Source organism: Enhydra lutris, unplaced genomic scaffold (assembly GCF_002288905.1).
Source record: "Enhydra lutris kenyoni isolate GAN:26980312 unplaced genomic scaffold, ASM228890v2 scaffoldscaffold5, whole genome shotgun sequence".
Classification (NCBI taxonomy): domain Eukaryota; kingdom Metazoa; phylum Chordata; class Mammalia; order Carnivora; family Mustelidae; genus Enhydra; species Enhydra lutris.
The window spans coordinates 4,250,575-4,268,916 of NW_019154089.1; the positions used below are offsets into that span (position 1 = coordinate 4,250,575).

General features: G+C 38.5%; 1 protein-coding gene across 1 annotated transcript in view; it reads left to right on the forward strand.

The window, feature by feature from the left end:
* The first annotated feature begins 6,553 nt into the window (after positions 1-6,553).
* Positions 6,554-18,342, forward strand: part of LOC111141056 (transient receptor potential cation channel subfamily C member 7) — a 166,063-nt gene continuing 154,274 nt past the window's right edge. Inside the window, exon 1 of the mRNA XM_022493385.1 lies at positions 6,554-6,760. Coding sequence (XP_022349093.1) covers positions 6,554-6,760 — 207 coding nt within the window. The remainder of the gene's footprint in view (positions 6,761-18,342) is intronic.

Here is an 18,342-nt window from a genome sequence, read left to right on the forward strand (position 1 = left end):
AAAACGAACCATGAAAAACTGCCGACTCTGAGAAACAAACTGAGGGTTTTGGAAAGGAGGGTGGTGGGGGTTGGTGAGCCTGGTGGTGGGTATAGTGGAGGGCATGTATTGCATGGAGCACTGGGTATGCTGCATAAATAGTGAATCTTGGAACACTGAAAAAATAAAATAAAATTTTTAAAAAGAAAGATATTTTTACAGAGTATAGAATTCTATGCTGACAATATTTTTCTTTCAGTCTTTAAAGATACTGTTCCATTCTCTTCTCACTTGCTTTGCTCCTGATGAAAAATTCCCCTGCATCTTTCTCTATACACAATGTTTCATTTTCCTCCTTTTAAGTTTTTCTTTTTATTACTTATTTTGGAAAATGTGATTATGTACCTTGCAGTAATTTTGTACTTCTCATGCCTGCAGTTCATTTAGGTTCTTAGATTTGTGATTATCAGATGAGGAATACCTACTCTGGAGGTTCAAATAACATAATTTTGCAAAATCCAGAGGTACTAAAGATAAGGTAATTTATAATTTTCCAACAGTCAATTTGAAAATTTTTCCTTTTTACCTCTCCTGGATCAAAGGCTAGAATCAGGGATGGTACCAGGCCTCATGGAGAAAGCGTCTCAAACCTTTTCTGGGGATCATTCAAGTACCATAAGTATTTCTAAAAATGGGAGACATTTCAGGCAGATTCTTGTGCTCAAAAAAAAAAAAAAAAAAAGACAGGTTGCAGAAAAAAACGAGAGACTAGGCATAGTGAGATGAGGGAGTTTTGGCAATTTGACAAACATCAAATGGAAATTACCCCATTGAAGAAGTCTCAAAATGTTTCCTTGGACTGGCTAACTTCACATACTTTTAAGGTACAGGTGGTCTGTGGCCTAGCTGTTTCTAAAAATTTTAGAGTACACTATTAAATCCTAATGCAAAAAGGAAGAGGAGAGGAAAGGGTGAGAGGCAGGAAAGGCAAATATTTGCTCAAGCTTATGACTGCATTCCAAAATCTTGGTTTTGGGGGTGCCTGGGTGGCTCAGTGGGTTAAAGCCTCTGCCTTTGGCTCAGGTCATGATCCCAGGGTCCTGGGATTGAGTCCCACATCAGGCTCTCCGCTCAGTGGGGAGCCTGCTTCCTCCTCTCTCTCTCTCTCTCTGCCTGCCTCTCTGCCTACTTGTGATCTCTATCAAATAAATAAATAAAATCTTTAAATAAAATGAAATAAAATAAAATCTTGGTTTTTGCACATATAATTTAAGAATATCAGTGCTGTCCTTCCCAGTCTCCTTTCACGAACCTACACTCAGCCCTTGAGAATAGCTGGAAATGATTCTTCTGATGCACCAGGATAGACAATATCAGAAAAGACTTTTTAAAATGCCTTTTTTGAGGTGCCTGGGTGGCTCAGTGGGTTAAGCCTCTGCCTTGGGCTCAGGTCATGATCTCAGGGTCCTGGGATCGAGCCCCACATCGGGCTCTCTGCTCAGCAGGAAGCCTGCTTCCTCCTCTCTCTCTGCCTGCCTCTCTGCCTACTTGTGATCTCTGTCAAATAAATAAATAAAATCTTTAAAAAATAAATTAATTAATTAAATAAAATGCCCTTTTCCTGGTAAGTGATCACACAGACTGGTGTGGAAATTACAGAGCTAGGTCTAAAAGGCAGGGAAAATAATTATGTTTCCAAACTGCTGACTTCCTATCTTCTCAGTAAGAGAAACAAACTTATAAATAGGAGAACTCCACAAAGATTTCATGAAGAACATATGTATTACTGCCTGCTAGCAGGGACAAAATCTGGACTTGGGCAAAGTAACATGTGAATCCTGGAGCAGGCAAAATCAGTACAGATGTGAGGCAGTGGCTGCTGACACTGCTGATGTGGAGAGGCCTCTTTCTGCTCTAAACTCAGAGAAAAACTTGATAAAACATTCTTCACAAAATGTAAAAATCAAAGTTCATGTGAAAGAGGGAAAGAGAGAGAGAGGAAGGGAGGAAAGGAGAGAGGAAGGAAGGAAGGAAGGTAGGTAGGTGGGCGGGCAAAACGGTGGGAAATCCCCATAGGTCAGAAATGAATAGGAAAGCAGCAAGAGGAAGCACTGTTGTGTGGAGTATGGACCAGAGATAGGCTTCAGGGCTTGGGAGCTGGGGCTTAAGATCACTCAGGAAGCCAGGATCACATGGGACACAGATCTATAGGATAAAGATTAGGTATCCCATGGCACATGGCTCTCATAGAGGCACAGAATCCCTGATGTCTAGTACTCTACTGTATAATTACACCAGAATTTATTTGCCCATTCTCCAATGGAGAGACATTTGGGTGATCTCTGGTCTTTATGAATACAGACACAGCTACTATGAAGAGTCTTATAAAAGTCTCCTGGTACACAAAAACAAACATTTCTTTAGGGCATATGCCTAGGAGTGATGCTGCTGAAACAGCAGGTATTATAAGTTGTTTATAAAATATATTTGCAAATGTTTTAATTTTTACTAACTGGTGTGTATAAAATGGAATTTCATTGTGCTTTTTAAATTGCAATTTTTGATTATTAATGGGATTGATCCTCAGTTATATGTTTACTAGCTACTTACGTTTCTTCTTCTGTGACAGACCAGTTTATCTTTTGTCCATTTTTCTATTGTGCTTTGAGAAATTATTTATAAGTTCTAGGCATTAATTCTTTGTCAAGTACATATGCTATGAATATCTCTCTCATATTTCACTCTGTTCATGGCAAAATTTTTTACTGTCATCAAATGTAACTATATTTCCTTTGTAGTTTAGAATTTTTGCCACAATTTTATATCATTTCCTACTCCAAAGTCATAATATATTCTCCAATATTGTTCCCTAAAGTTTTATGATTTGAATTTCACCCTAATTTTTTGTGGTATTTCAAGAAGGAATCCCATCACGTATATTTAATATTTAAACGAACACAGTACCATTTATTAAAAAGCTCATCCCTTCCCCTACTGATTTGCAATTCCAATTTTGTCTGAAATCAAGTTTTCCATGTATGTGAAGTCTATTTCTGGATTTTTCTATATAGATTCACTGGTCTATTTCTCTAACCATATAGTAATACCTCACTGAATTACTTTTATAGTTTTAAAATGAATCTTGATATCAGTTAGACCAATCCCCTCTACCATATTTTTCTTCTTTGGGTAGTTTTGACTATCATTACCCTTTTGCTATTCTGCATAAGCAAAATACCACCATCTCTCTCTCTCTCTCTCTCACATACACACACACACACAGTAACAAACCTCTTTTTACACTACTTTTAAAAGTTTAGTAAAGAAAGATAAAGGAAAAAGTATTAACAGAAAGGAAATATATTATCATCAAATTATACTAAGCAAAATGAAACTTTAGGGATAAAATAGGGTCTTACTTAATGATGAAAAAAATTCATCAGGAAGATGCAAAAATACCAATCTGGTATAAATGCAACCATACAGTCTCAAAATGTTATTAAAAAAAAAAAAAGAGTAAGTAGACTTGAGAAGGGAAACTGATCTATCACCATGGGATATTTTAGCACATTTCTCTATAAAACTGTCACATCAAGCAGGCAAAATAAATAAATAAAATAAGACAAGTTTGAACAACAAAATAAACAATATTGATCCTGCAGATATATCCTACAAATAGAGTAAACACGTTCCTTTCAAGCACATGCATAATTCACAAGAATTGACAAAGTTCTGCACCATAAAAGAAGTTTCCACCAAGGAATCAATACCAAACACTGAATTCTCTAAGTACAGGAAAATAGCATTCGAAATCCATAGCAAAATGGCAACTTTTCACAGTCCCTGTGTCCAGCCCTCACAGGGTTTTTCATATATTGCCAACCTCTTAGAAAGGGACATAGCGAAGGGCCTCTTCCTTGTGAGTAAAGAAAAAGGACTTTAAAAAGTAGCCTGGGGAGTCAAGCAGAGTCGAGTGGGGATTCTCGCTCATTATTTAATAGCCTTGTGACCTTAAGGAAGTGACACAACCTTTGTGTGTCACAGTTTCCTCGAAGTCAGAATGGAAAGTGTCTTTTTCCCAAGGCTATGTGAGAATTAAATGAGATGATACATAGCACTTGGCATTAAGCAAGACCACATAGCTATAGCTAATGTTTGGGTTTTTTTAGGTTTTCTTTACATTTGTTTCATTGTTGGTATTCTTATTATACTAATATCTGCTCTTCAACATAACAAACTGAATTCCTCTTGGGTTTTCCACCCAGTCATAAGGCACCCTTTTTCAAATCTGCACCATGGGTTTCAGGTTCAAACAGAGCATCACAGCAGAGGAGGCCAAGCAAAGCAACTAGCTTCTAGTTTCTCATGCTTGGTTTCTCCAGGTGTTCACTGCTCCCAAGGAAGCTCCTTTTCCAGTTCCCTAGTTAAAACATCCAAAGGGGTCATTTTGATTTGACTATCTTTTACCAAACATGTAGACTTCTTTCCCTTCTCCTTTCCTCTTTGAAATCCTTTAAACTCCGTGGATGAGTGCGGAGCTGGGGATACCTGAAAGGCTGATGAACTAGCAACAAAGTGACTTGGATTAGAAATCCTGCTCTGTCAGACTCTTAGCTCTAGGAAACAAACTGAGGGCTGCTGAAGCCAACCTATGGAGGGTCATGAATGCCAAGGTTAAACACTGGAATTGCCTGTAGTTCAGTCTCCCCACAGGGCCATGGACTCATGGTGGAGAAAGACTGTGCACAATTTGTCATTTTGCTCAAATACTTGGAATCAAGGCTTGCAGGGAATATCTGTCCAAGAGAAAGAAAGAATGACTATACAAATAGAGGCAAGAAGAATGGATGTTTAATAAGGTTCATAAGAAAAAGTTTAATGAGAAGGGTTCAAACAATACATGAGACAAACTCAAAGAGTGGGATGTGACCAAAATGCACTTTACTTTTTTCTCCCACTGTCCCTCTAACTTTTTTTTCCTCACTGAAGTATAATTGACATGTCATTAGCCAAAAATATTTAATTGAACTATGTGACAATTTTGACACAGATACATCCCCCTTTAACCAACTGCAAAACCAACATCATGAACATCTCCATCACTCCCAGAAGTTTCCTCCTCGTGCCTCTTTAATGGGCTCTGAAACAGAGGTCTGCATGCAAGCCTGGCCAGAGCGCTGTCAGCAATAGTGCCCATGTAGGAGTGAGGGCAGCAGGACTGAAAGCAAGAAGGGCTGGGGTTGAAATGTAATGAAGACAGAACAGAGGCCCAGCCTGGCTGAGCCCATGTGGAGACAAGGCACCCCACATTGAGATAAGGGAGCCTATCCTGTGTACCTCATTTCTACCAGTCACTAGATGTGTACTTCCCCATAGGGGGAAGCCTAACCTTGGCAGCTCCCTTTGGCCCAAGGCAACTCCTGGGGAGGGACTCAGCTGCCAGCTTAGGGGGTAACATTCCCAGCAGTGGCAGGAATCAGGAACCCATATCCTGGAGGGGAATCTGTGGGGGGTACCACAACATACACCTTCAATGGGGCAGGTAGGGGATATAAAGGTAGATGGCCTGGTCCCTGCCCTCAGTGGTCTCTACTTTATATGAAATCAATGAGGAAATAAGTGGTTTCTACTTTATATGAAAGAATCCACTTTAATGAACCCACAGCTTCTACATGCATTGTGCCACGCACGGCTCTGAGGGACTTTTATTACTGCATTACCACAAACACCACTCTGATCCGGGATGGTAGAGCAGGTACCTGAAGCACAGAGAGGCCAAGTAATCCCCCAGCGTGAATCACATGATTAGTAAGCTCAGAGCTAACAATCAAAACTCCAGGGTGTCTGGTCGATTCTACATTTCGAACTCCTACAAATCTGCTGCCTCTCTGAACTAATAATTTTACTCAGATTTTTTTATTATATTTTATACTGCATATCTTATCTTGTAAAAGGTACTACTATTGCCTATTATCCTCAAAACATGAAAAGTAGCAGTTTTGCACACACTGACTACAGAAATCATTCAAAGCCTGGATTAGAAATTACCAAAGTAACATCGGCAAAGTTATGTGATATTCTGTCACCACATTAGGAAAGGCTATCATTAGAACTTGTAATCGCTGATGGAGTGAAAACACCACCCTAGAATTAGTCTGATTCAAAGGAATTAGAAATAGGAAATACACACACACACACACACACACACACACACACACACACACACGCTCTCTACAGGGGAGGAGAACTTGAAGGCCCACTCACAGAGCCTCCATTCTCATTCCCCAGGAAATGGTTATTTTTTTACTGGAATTTTCCTAGTAACTAAGAGATATCAAGCTTGAGCTAAGCAGCTCTCTGATGAAACTCAGTACGGATTGTATCTGACAAGGCTCAGTCACAAAAACTAAATCACGAAGACAATTCAGATGCAGTAAAAGATGAATCATATGCATTTGACTTTATACAACCAGCGGAGCAGGTTAAGGTGTCTCTGTGAAACTATTCCACCTGCTTCTGGTACTGGAGCCTGAATTTGCAGACAAGGGCATCAGGAAGAGCAGACAGATGGGCAATGGCGGAAGCAAGGAGAAACTGGAAACTATCAGAATGCATAGAAAGAACTAGTACCCACTGCAGAATCTTGCTGCCTCCAAGCTCCTGCTGTGTTGATGGCGGTATCCTGCAGGGGAAGCTGGCACCCTTCATCACAGAGCTAAGCACAGTTCTTATCCAAGAATCAGAGAAACTTGGGAGACAGAAAAGCAGCAGAAAGCTGGAGGTGAGCCAGCAGATCATCTAACACATGTGACAACCTGTAGGGGGCTGCAGCAACACCTCCTGCCCTATGCTGACCTCCTAGGCATACAGAATATGGCTGCTGCTTCAATTCTACCTGCCATATCCCCTGCAAAATGCCTTGTATGGTCCAAATGACTTCGAAGTACTCATAGAAAGGAATTCTGGGAAATGTAGTTTTACCTAAGTTGACACAACATAAATTTACCGCACCCATTTGTGAGGGCAGATCTAACACAAAAAGAAAGTACTCACATGCTCTACCTGAGAAAATGTTGCTTTAAATCTTCTCAAAGCAGTTCTTGATGTTAAATATGGCAAAACTTTGTGTTTGTTTTTCTCCCCACAGAAAAAGTGATTAGTTACTAAATACTCAACACTGGATTTACAGCCATTACCTTAATTAAGGCTTATGGTTAGCACTATATTAATTACCCCTACTTTGCAAACAAAAGCATTGAAGCTTAGAGAAGTTAACAGGCTTTTTCAAAGCTACACAGCAAATTGCAAATCTGGGACCACATTGCTCTGATTCCATAATTCCTGCCCATCAGCAATTCACTCTGCTACTCTTGTGGCATTAGAGAAATCTTTCCAATCATCACCTCTTAAGAAATTCTGAAAAGAGCCAGACTCTTTAGTGCAGTGGTACAGTCCTACTTACTTTTTCCTGGGTGCACAGTGAGAGAGACCCACAGAGAATTAGAACTAGAAGGGATCGAATAGATGGTTTCTCCCTAGAAACAAAGAAGAAGGGGGAAAGAAGGGCTAAAAATTCTGGAAGAAAGTGAGAGAGGGGAATCATGGGTCTTTAAAGGGAACACTCAGCAGAACTAAGGTGAGGAGAAGAAAAGTATATGAGCAGAGGAGGGAAAGTACTCCTATTTTCCAAGGAAAAGAAGGATTTGTCTATAGTCATGAGCAGTTTAAGATCAAGACAGGACTGAGGGCTGTGGTGGAACACCTAAGTTGCTTATCTCTCAGTAAGAACTTGGTAAACCTACAACATCATGAACAAAATGGCCCTATCATTACCCTAACTTGACTAAATGTTAGACGTGCTTGCCTCTTCTGAGAGCATTTATTTTAGAAAACTTGTCACTATAAATCCTTTCTCTCTGCTTCTGTGAGATGTAAATCTGTTAAAAAGCTTCTTACTAGTTTTATAATTCTGTAATGTCTTTCTCAAGGAAAAAGACATCCCTTTGAAATGTAATTATCAAGGTAGATAGCATCCCTATCTCCTAGTTTCTGTGGGAAGAGAGGAGACTAACATCCCACAGACACCCTCCTCCATGCTGTAAAACTATCTCCTGTCACAAGGATACAGAAAGTTTACTTTTCCTTTAGAGAAGAGCAATTAGCAAATACACACATCCTATGATCCTCCTCACCCACCATCCTGGCTGCTAAAAATGTTCCAGCCTCATGTGTCACTAGAGTAGAACTCGGATCAGGTTCCAGCCTCTCCTCTTACTGTAGTAGCCTTGAATAAAGACTTTGCTACCTGTTCAACTTCAGAACTTCATTTAGTGCAATTTTTGTTTGACTGTCATAAGCCTAATACGGAACAGGCAGAATTTAACTCTGGTCTACCTACGGAGAAAACATTTACTATGCAAAGGAAAATAAAATCACCAACCAAAAAAAAAAAAAAGAGGAATTCAAGCACCTGGGTAGCCAAACTGTAAGAAATAGAGGTTTAGAACACAGGCTGTAGAATTGTTGACTGCCCTCCATCCACCTCTTATTGCTCTTACAACTCTTGCAACACCAGCAACATTATTTAACCTTATTTTTTTCCCTGGCCCAGCAAAACAGTGATGATAATAATAGTGCTGACTGTATTAAGAATTAAATCAATGCGCCTGATGCTTTATGATTCCTAGGGTCTAACTAGGAATCAAGAAAATTGTCCTAATTATCTATCCAGAGGGAGTGTTTTTTTTTTCCTCCCAATTTGCTATTTTGAGATATTCCAAACCCAGAGAAATGCTAAAGAATAGAAAAATAACCCCATTCCCTTTACCTAAATTCACCAGTTGTTCTCACTTTGCACCTCTCTCTCCCTGTCTCTCTCTGTCCGTCTCTCTGCCATTTGAAAATAAGTTGCAGACATCATCCCTAAATACTTCATCACTAAAAATACTTCAGCATCCATTTCCAGAAAATGACATTCTCTTACATAAGTGAGAGGCATTAACCACACCCGAAAGGACTCAATAAAATGAGGTTATTCAGTTCATATTTACATTTCTTCAAATGTTCCCCAAATGTCTTTTTTTGTTTTTGTTTTTTACTTCCTGATCCAAGATCCTTTCAAGGCTCACAAGCTTCTCTGTTCTGTTTTTGCCTCTTTAGGCAAAGTTGCACTAACATAACATAATCAAAATAAGTAAGTAAAATCTTTCTAGTTCCATTCCTATATTCTTAATTTCCTCAGTTCTGCTTCATGCCACACACATACATAATAAATTGCTCACTGATCCAGATTATTTTCAAAAGAGATGATTGAACTATAAGAAGACTGTGTTACAGTCTATCTTTAAATCCATGTATACCTTTTAAAATTTACTTAGAGGAATTTGGCTACTGGAGTATTAATAAGTTACATGTTATTTTCTAGGAATTCATTGTAATGAAAAGATAAAGAATTATTCTTAATTTTTGTAGAGGACTGTGTTGCCCGTTTGTCCTCAGAGGAACTCTTTTTTTTTTTTTTTTCCAAGATTTCATTTATTTACATATTTGAGAGAGAAAGAAAGAGAGAGCACATGGGAGGAACAGAGGGAGAGGGAGAAGCAGACTGCACTGAGCACAGGGCTTGATCTCAAAACCCTGAGATCATGACCGGAGCCAAAATCAAGAGTTGGATGCTCAACCACCTGAGCCACCTTGGAGCACCTATTCCCAGAGCAATTGTTGCTCCCTTTTATCTCTGTTCTATTTTGCAAGAGAGTTATGCTCTATAGGGTGCCTGTCCCAGGCTCCCTAGTAATTGACTTTCATCTCGATTTGGCCAATAGGAATCATTGGTGGGAGACTGGAGGTCAGGAAGAAAGGAAGCATTTTTCTACCTCTTTCTATACTTAGGCAGCAAGTGCAGCTCCTGGAGGGCTTCAGATCTTATTGGACAGACAGCCATGATTGCTGCATTTGCTGGTGGCCCTAAACACTGGGCTTCAGGAACATTCCCTTCTCTCTTGGATATTTTAGCCCAGGGCTGATGGTGGTTTCCTGCGGATGTCTGTCTCTGAGCTTGTTTGTCTTCTCAGTCATCCACTATTCACAAAATGAATTCTGTGCCTCACATTCCTTCTGTTTTGGAAAATAAGGAACTTTAAAATAAATGGTTTGGGGACAACTGTATAGCCATTTGAGAAAAAAATTAGTTTCATATCTCATAAAAATTGCCAGATCAAATTCCAAATGGATCAGAGATCTAAATGTAAAAAATGAACATGGCTGATTTATCTCCTGACCTGAGCATGAAGAAAGTTAGAAACTATAATCCAAAATCCAGAAACAATGAAAGAAAAAATCTATAATATCAATCATATAAAAATATTTTTTATATGGCAGAACACCATATGCAAAGTCAAAAGACCAGTAAAAAAATCAGGAGACTTATATGATGGTCAAAAGGCTAACATCTATAATAAATAAAGAATTTTTAAAAATAAAGAAAAAATTGCAAAATATTATATATAATGAAAAAACTCTCAAACAGTTCACTAAAAAATATAAAAATGGCCTTTAAATACAAGAAAACATATTCAACTTTATTCGTAATAAAATGTCAATGAGAGATACTGTTACGCTGAAAAGAAGTTTAAAAAAAATGTCACTGAGAACTTTATTGAGAGACCATTTCTCATCTATCAGATTGGTAGAAAGTCCAAAATCTAAATAACATTTTTGTCAAGGCTGTGAAAATTCAGTTATTTTTTATAAGTTTCTGCTAGAAATGCAAAATGACAACAATCCCTCTGGAGGGAATTTGATGATATTTAACAAAATTATATATGCATTTACTTTTTGAACTGGAAACTCCACTTCTAGAAATCTGCCCCAAGACACACCTCCACAAATACCAAAGAGCATAGGTACAAGGTTTTCATTCAGGAATAAGTTATAATAACAAAACTCTGCAGTCATTCTAAACAATGGCTCAAAGGAGAGCGATGGACTTAAGTAGACGGCTCCATAGGATGGTCTACAATGTAGCTAAAAAGGGAAAATAAAGAGGCTCTCCATGAGTCCAGGATACAATGGTGTGCACATCTGCCGATTATGTGAGAAAGAAGGGGAAATTGCTTTTCTTTGCAAAATGGAACAGGATATATCAATCAGAAATTAATGAAAATATTTACTACCAGGTATGTAGGGATACTGTGGAAGATATACGGAGGAAAGTGAGATTTCTTTTAGTGGACCATTTTTACGTACTTTGCATTTTGAACCATGTAAATATCTTAAATGTTAAAAAATAAAAACACAAAAGTACAAACATTAAATTTAAACGCAAACAGAAAAAATAACCCAGCTGCATGCCAAATTGATAATAATCACACAGAGAAAAAAAAAATTCAAGTAACTTTTGAGTACAGGGCTTTGACTATACACCCTAAAGAGAATATATTATAAGGAAAAAAAAAAGTGGCAAAGAACTATTGACATTTGCTTAGCAACTTTGTTCTTGGTGGTGGTATGGGTGATATAATTATGCAACTGTTTTGTACGTATAATAGGATAAAACAAATGAGTAAATATGTTGATGTTTTCGGGAAGTAGGGTTTTTACATTCCTAGGTGAGGACAAAAGATATTAGGGTTGGATTTCAATGAGAGGTATCAATACAAGCTCATTATGTATGCATACATATTGATAGATACCACAAACACACATACACACTTCCTAGCTCTGGTCCCTGAAAGACCTTAAAGCAAATCCACTTCAGTAGCGCTGAGTATACCTGGCGCCTATATCTGGTTTCTAAACACTGATCACGACTAAAGTGCTTCTTAGAAAAATGGTTATTTCTAGGCCCGGGGCAGGGAATTTACAAGGTAAGCCTGAAAAATCTCACATCAAAAAGCTAGTAGGTGCACAAAGACTAATGGGTTCATTAAAAAGAAAAGTACAAAAGCTGGCTTGGTACAAGTGACACATTAAAAAGAATGATGATAATTGATTATAACATGTTGAATAAAAACTGAATTCATGAGTTCACAGTGATGAGATTGGTTGGGTGGGGTAGGCATCAAGAGAGATCAAGACAGAGAAGAAAGCTCTTTTTATAAAAGAATGGTAGCCAAAAAATGTAGACACGGTAACACAATTAGAAAATCTGCATTTTACCTCATATAATCAGTTAAGTATCAATTATTTTTGTAAAGATTTATTCAAGAGAGAGAGAGAGAGAGAGAAAGCACTTGCAAGTGGGAGGCAGGACAGAGAGAGAGAATCCTCAAGCAGACTCCTTGCTGAGCATGGAGGCTGATGTAGGGCTCAATCCCATGGCTCAAAGATCATGACCTGAGCTGAAATGCAAAGTCAGCCACTTATCGACGGAGCCACCCAGGTGCCCTATGTATCAATTATTAATTATCAATTTTTCCAGTAGGATGATCAATGACTGCTGAAACCACTGGGTGAAAGATTGTTGAGGGACAGGATACCTACACAGTCTCAAAGTATCACCCCAGAAATTAGTGGAGGTAAAAGGAATATGTGTTTTTATAACAGACATGTCTGATGTTCTACACTTTAACCAGGTAATCAAACCTGGCCTGTCTTAGAGTGGGGTAATCTTATATCATGTGCCTCCTGGAGGAACGCAGTAGAAGTACAAAACATCATCTAGGTAGTATATTTGCCAAAAATATTCAGTGTAAATGTTAGGTCAGTTTTGGTAAGTTTTGTTTGTTGAGGCATTTGTCCATTTCATCTAAGTGGTCAAATCTGTTGGTGTAAACTCTTTATAATATTCCCTAATTATCCTTCTAAGATCAGTAGCTATTTTTAGTAATGTCACCTCTTTTATTCATAATATTGGTAACTTGTACCCTCACTTATTTTTTTCTCATTCTTGGTGTTTATCAATTCAATTATTATTTAGGGAAATTTTCTCTCTTGCTTGTCTGGTTTCAGTTTTATTAATTTCTATGTTTATTATGTCCTTTCTGTTTACTCTGGGTTTGACTTGTACCTTAAGTCACTTACTTTCTAATATAAGTATTCAGAGTTATAAAGTTGTCTGGATACAAAAACAAAACAAAACAAAAACAAAAAAACCCTGAAGAGACAACTTTGCAAATATCTTCTCCCATTCCATGGGTTGCCTCTTTGTTTTGTTGACTGTTTCCTTTGCTGTGCAGAAGCCTTTTACATTAATAAAATCCCAAAAGTTCACTTTTGCTTTTGTTTCCCTTGCCTTTGAAGATATGTCTTGAAAGAAGTTGCTGTGGCTGATGTCGAAGTTTACTGCTTATGTTGTCCTCTAGGATTCTGATGGATTCCTGTCCCACATTGAGGTCTTTCATCCATTATGAGTTTATCTTAGTGTATGGTGTAAGAGAACCGTCAAGTTTCATTCTTCCATATATATCTGTTCAATTTCCCCAGCACCATTTATTGAAGAGACTGTCTTTTTTCCATTGGATCTTTTTTCCTGCTTTTTCGAAGACTTGTTGGCCATAGAGTTGAGGGTCCATATCTGCGCTCTCTATTTTGTTCCACTGGTCTATGTGTTTGTTTTTGTGCCAGTAACATGCTGTCTTGGTGATCGCAGCTCTAAAATACAGCTTGAAATCAGGCAATGTGATGCCTCCAACTTTGTTTTTCTTTTTCAATATTTCCCTTTCAGGGTCTTTTCTGGTTCCATACAAATATTAGGATTGTTTGTTCCAGAACTTTGAGAAATGCTATTGGTAGTTTGATCAGGATGGCAATGAAAGCATAGATTGCTTTGGACAGCACAGACATTTTAACAATGTTTATTCTTCTGGTCCATAAGCATGAATGGTTTTCATCTTTTTGTGTCTTCCTCAATTTCTTTCATAAGTGTTCTGTAGTTTCTAGAGTATAGATCCTTTACCTCTTTGGTTAGGTTTATTCCAAGGTATCTTATGATTTTTGATGCTGTTATAAATGGACTCATTAACCATCAGGGAAATTCAAATCAAAACCACATTGAGATACCATATTCTATCAGTTAGAATGGTAAAAATTGACCAGCAAATGTTGAAGAAGATGTGGAGAAAGGGGAACCCTCTTTACACTGTTGGTGGGAATGTAAGTTGGTGCAGCCACTTTAAGGATAGTGTGGAGTTTCCTCAGAAAATTAAAAATAGAGCTACCTTATGACCCAGCAATTGCACTACTGGGTATATTCCAAAGATACAGATGTAGTGAAAAGAAGGGCCACATGCGCCTCAATGTTCATAGCAGTAATGTCCACAATAGCCAAACTGTGGAAAGATCCCAGATGCCCTTCAACAGACGAATGGATAAAGAAGATGTGGTCCATATATGCAATGGAATATTACTTAGGCATCAGAAGGGATGAACAACGAACTTTTGCATCAACATGGATGGGTCTGGAGGAGATTATGCTAAGTGAAGTAAGTCAAGCAGAGAAAGTCAATTATCATATGGTTTCACTTCACTTGTGGAACATAAGGAATAACATGGAGTACCTTAGGAGAAGGAAGGGGGAAATGAAGGGGGGAATTCGGAGGGAGAGATGAACCATGAAAGAGTATGGACTCCGGGAAACAAACAGGGTTTTGGGGGCAGGGGGCGGGGGTTAGCCCGGTGATGGGTACTAAAAAGGGCATGTATTGCATGGAGCACTGGGTGCTATACGCAAACAATGAATCATGGAACATTGTATCAAAAACTAATGATGTACTGTATGGTGACTAACATAATAATAAAAACAGAACAAATAATGCTTTCAAATTCAAACACTTGGATCCAAGGCATAAAGTTTATATTCAATAATCCTTTCATCTCGAGGTGCTACATTTTAATGTAATGTTTTTAGAAATATGAACTTTAATAAATATAAAACTCCATTTTATACCTTAAGAAATCCATTACAATTATTATTTATATATCCTAATCTAGCAAAATCCAAATATAACCCTAGTTTTAAAGATTCAGTATTTCTCATAAAACCAATGTTTTGATTTTTTAAAGAAATGATTTATTTTCAGAATTAGTCAAATGAAACAAGATCATTTTCCCATAAGGAAACCAATAATGCATCTCTCTTCAGGTTCCTAGAAAATCAAGGGCTCAAAAATCAGACAACTTGGCTGACTTGTGATTCAGGTACTCAAGAAAAAATTATCCAGCCAGAAGACTCTCTAGGCCCTTCCTGTTCCACTTATTTCTTTTCTTTCTTCCCCCTTCGTTCTTCCCTTCACCTACTTGCCAGTGTCCTCTTCTGCACTGGGTAGCATCACCATTTGGGGGAAGAATCAAAAGGAAAAATAAATCAGCTCAAGCAAACATCCTGGTGCACAAGAGGATGAAATAAACAATAATAATGACCATTAGTCATTGTGGTTCTGCATACTCCATCTCCAATTAAACCACCTTAACCAAACACCCTTGGATAATTGATCCAATGACTAATACATACCCACTGATCCAGAGCCAGTGGATTGTGGATGACAAACAATAAACCTGCTTAGGAGAATGTGATTGATTGTAATTCCATTTGAAATAAATGTAACAAATGGCATTGTGCCATCCAGTTAACCAAGCAGCACAACTGTAATTGTTAAGGTTGTTCATTTCATTACACAGTGTCCTTTCTCAGAAAAAAAAAAAAAAATTCTCTGCTCTTAAGATGAGGAATTTTTGTCCTTCCCCTAAACACATGGTTTCCATTAGTTATTAGGCTTGTTTTTACTTCACTCTGGCTTCTAGAAAATCTGGAGCTTCTCCAGGTCCTGCAGATAGAACTCAAAAGAAATATCTGCATAGTAGCTTAATTTAAGCAGTTAATGTCCCTATCTTTATTATTGTCCTATTATTTTTTGCCTATCTCTAAATCTGTTTTGTATTACATTCCTGTAAGTCGCTGCCACAGGCTGACTTCCCCCAGAAACAGATCAGAGAAAGAGTTTGGGTGGTGCAATATATTTATATGTCATCAACATTTTTGAAGGAAAGGAAGTAGGACTGGACAGAGGGAAAATGCAGGCCTGAGCAAACCTCTGCCAACCTGGCAGGTGCTCTGAAGTGAGCACGGTCCTCTGGCAACCCATACTGGCTGGTATATTCGCCTCCTCAATTAGTCACCAGACAAAAGCTTCTCCAACAAGGATGTGAGCTCAGGCAAAATTGGTCTCTAGAACTGATGTAGCCTCTGAAGAAGTTGAAATATGTCTGCTGATGGGAATACCCTCAGCTGGGCAGAAAGTCCTTCCTTGATGGGAAGTTGAGTGGTCCATCCACCTCTTTTTCTACTTCAATCTCCTTCTCCATAATGGATGAGAAGTTCCTCTGGATGTCTGGTGTACTTCTCTTCAAGAAAGAAGCTTGGAAGAGTGACGTTAGTGAGATAACCACAGTGCCTAAAATGCAAGTGGGTCTGAGAGTCCCAACTCATACTCATTATTTTCTTCTTCCACTCTTCTTTTTAGATTCCATTAACCATTAGCTAGCACTACTGCTGGCCTGGCTACTTACTTGTTAGTATTACCAGTCCAAAGGATTTGAGCCTGGTGTCACTGTGCCCTTTGGCCAGTCACTATACAAGCCCATTTACAGTCACAATTGTGTGAGAGAGTATTAAGATAGGCCCAAGTGAATCAACTGAGTTCTACTACATTCCTTCCTTCCTCCATTAAGTCCTCCAAATGATCAACTACCTCACTGAGATAGTGACTCATCTTCTTTTGATTCCCAAACACAACGAGGTTGACAACTGAAGTGAAAATTGGCAAATGAAGCTTATAATTCATTGGGACTTTTCTGTGTCCCCTTAAGCCAATGTACCCCCATGGGGAGCAGGACCTATAACCCAGCAGAACCCATAAGTATGGGGAAAGGAAACATATAACTCCCAATGAGTCACTGAGAGTGATGGTAAGTAGAGTCATTACTATTTCCTATTATAGTCATTACTATTACTATATAGTCATTACTATATAGTCCTATATAGTCATTACTATTACTATTACTATTTCCACCCCTTGATCCCTGTGTCTGTGTATTCTTCTTACTGAGGAAGGTCATTGATTCAATGCATATAGAGTATTCTAGAAGATAGCACCCCATCTGTGTAGACCATTGCCTCTGAGCTTCCAATGATCTATCATGCTGGCAGTTTTTGAGTGGAATAGAATGTGATATGGTCAGTGAACCTCACCGTAGACTCACTCATGAACCTCTTTTGCAATGAAGTGGGTGCCCTGGTCTGATATAATGTTACACAGCTTTCTATGCCAATGAATCAAATATACTATAAGCTCTTGGACAGTCCTGTTGGCAAAGACCATATGGACAAGAAAGGCAAACTCACCCAGAATACATGTCCATTCCTGTAAGACATAAGAAAATATAACCCTTCTGGGATGAAATGAGCCCAATGTAGTCCACCTGCCACCTACAGGTTATTTGGTGTTCTTGAGTAATGGTGTCATATTAACACTGTTCTCTGTTGCTGGCATATTGGATATTCAGTGGTAAGCATAGATAAATAAGTCTTCATAAATGGGAGTCCAGTCTCTTGGGGTCTTGTATATCTTTAATCTTTGCCAACATCATCCATGTGCCTACTGTGCCAGCACTATGTGGATGATGACAGAGACTGGCTGATATCAGCTGGAAAGTAATTTTGTTTACCTGGTTGTTAAGTATCAGTTTTATGGTGGATGCTACCTTGTGGACATGAACACATGGTAAAATGATCTTCACCATTCACATCACTCCCATATGTCCAGCCACATGTCTCTAACCCAGACTTTCTTGTCAATAATCTTCCATTCTTTCTTTTTCCAGGCTCCTGATCAACTGGCCACGCCATTCATCATTGACCATGAGTTTATATATATTTAACCCCAGGTTAGTTCTCTTTCCATGCAAAAGGGAGAACAAGGCCCACCAATCCTCTGAGCACTAACAGGATTTACCTTATCTTTCAAGGCCATTTTTTTAAGATTTTATTTATTTATGTGAGATAGAAAGATAGAATACATGCAGGAGTCAGGGGGAAGGAGCAGAGGGAAAAGCAGACTACCCAATGAGCAGGGAGCCCAATGTGGGGCTCAATCCCAGAACCCCGAGATCATGACCTAAGCCAAAGGCAGACTCTTAACATCAATTTGAATGGTAAGATTTCATCCTTTTTAATGGCTGAGTAATATTCTATTACATATAATGGAATACTATATATATATATATATACACACCACAACATCTTTATCCATTCATCCGTCAATGGACATCTGGGTTCCTTCCATAGTTTGGCTATTGTGGACATCGCTATATAAACACTGGGGTACAGGTGCCCAGTCAGATCACAACATTTGCCTCCTTTGGGTA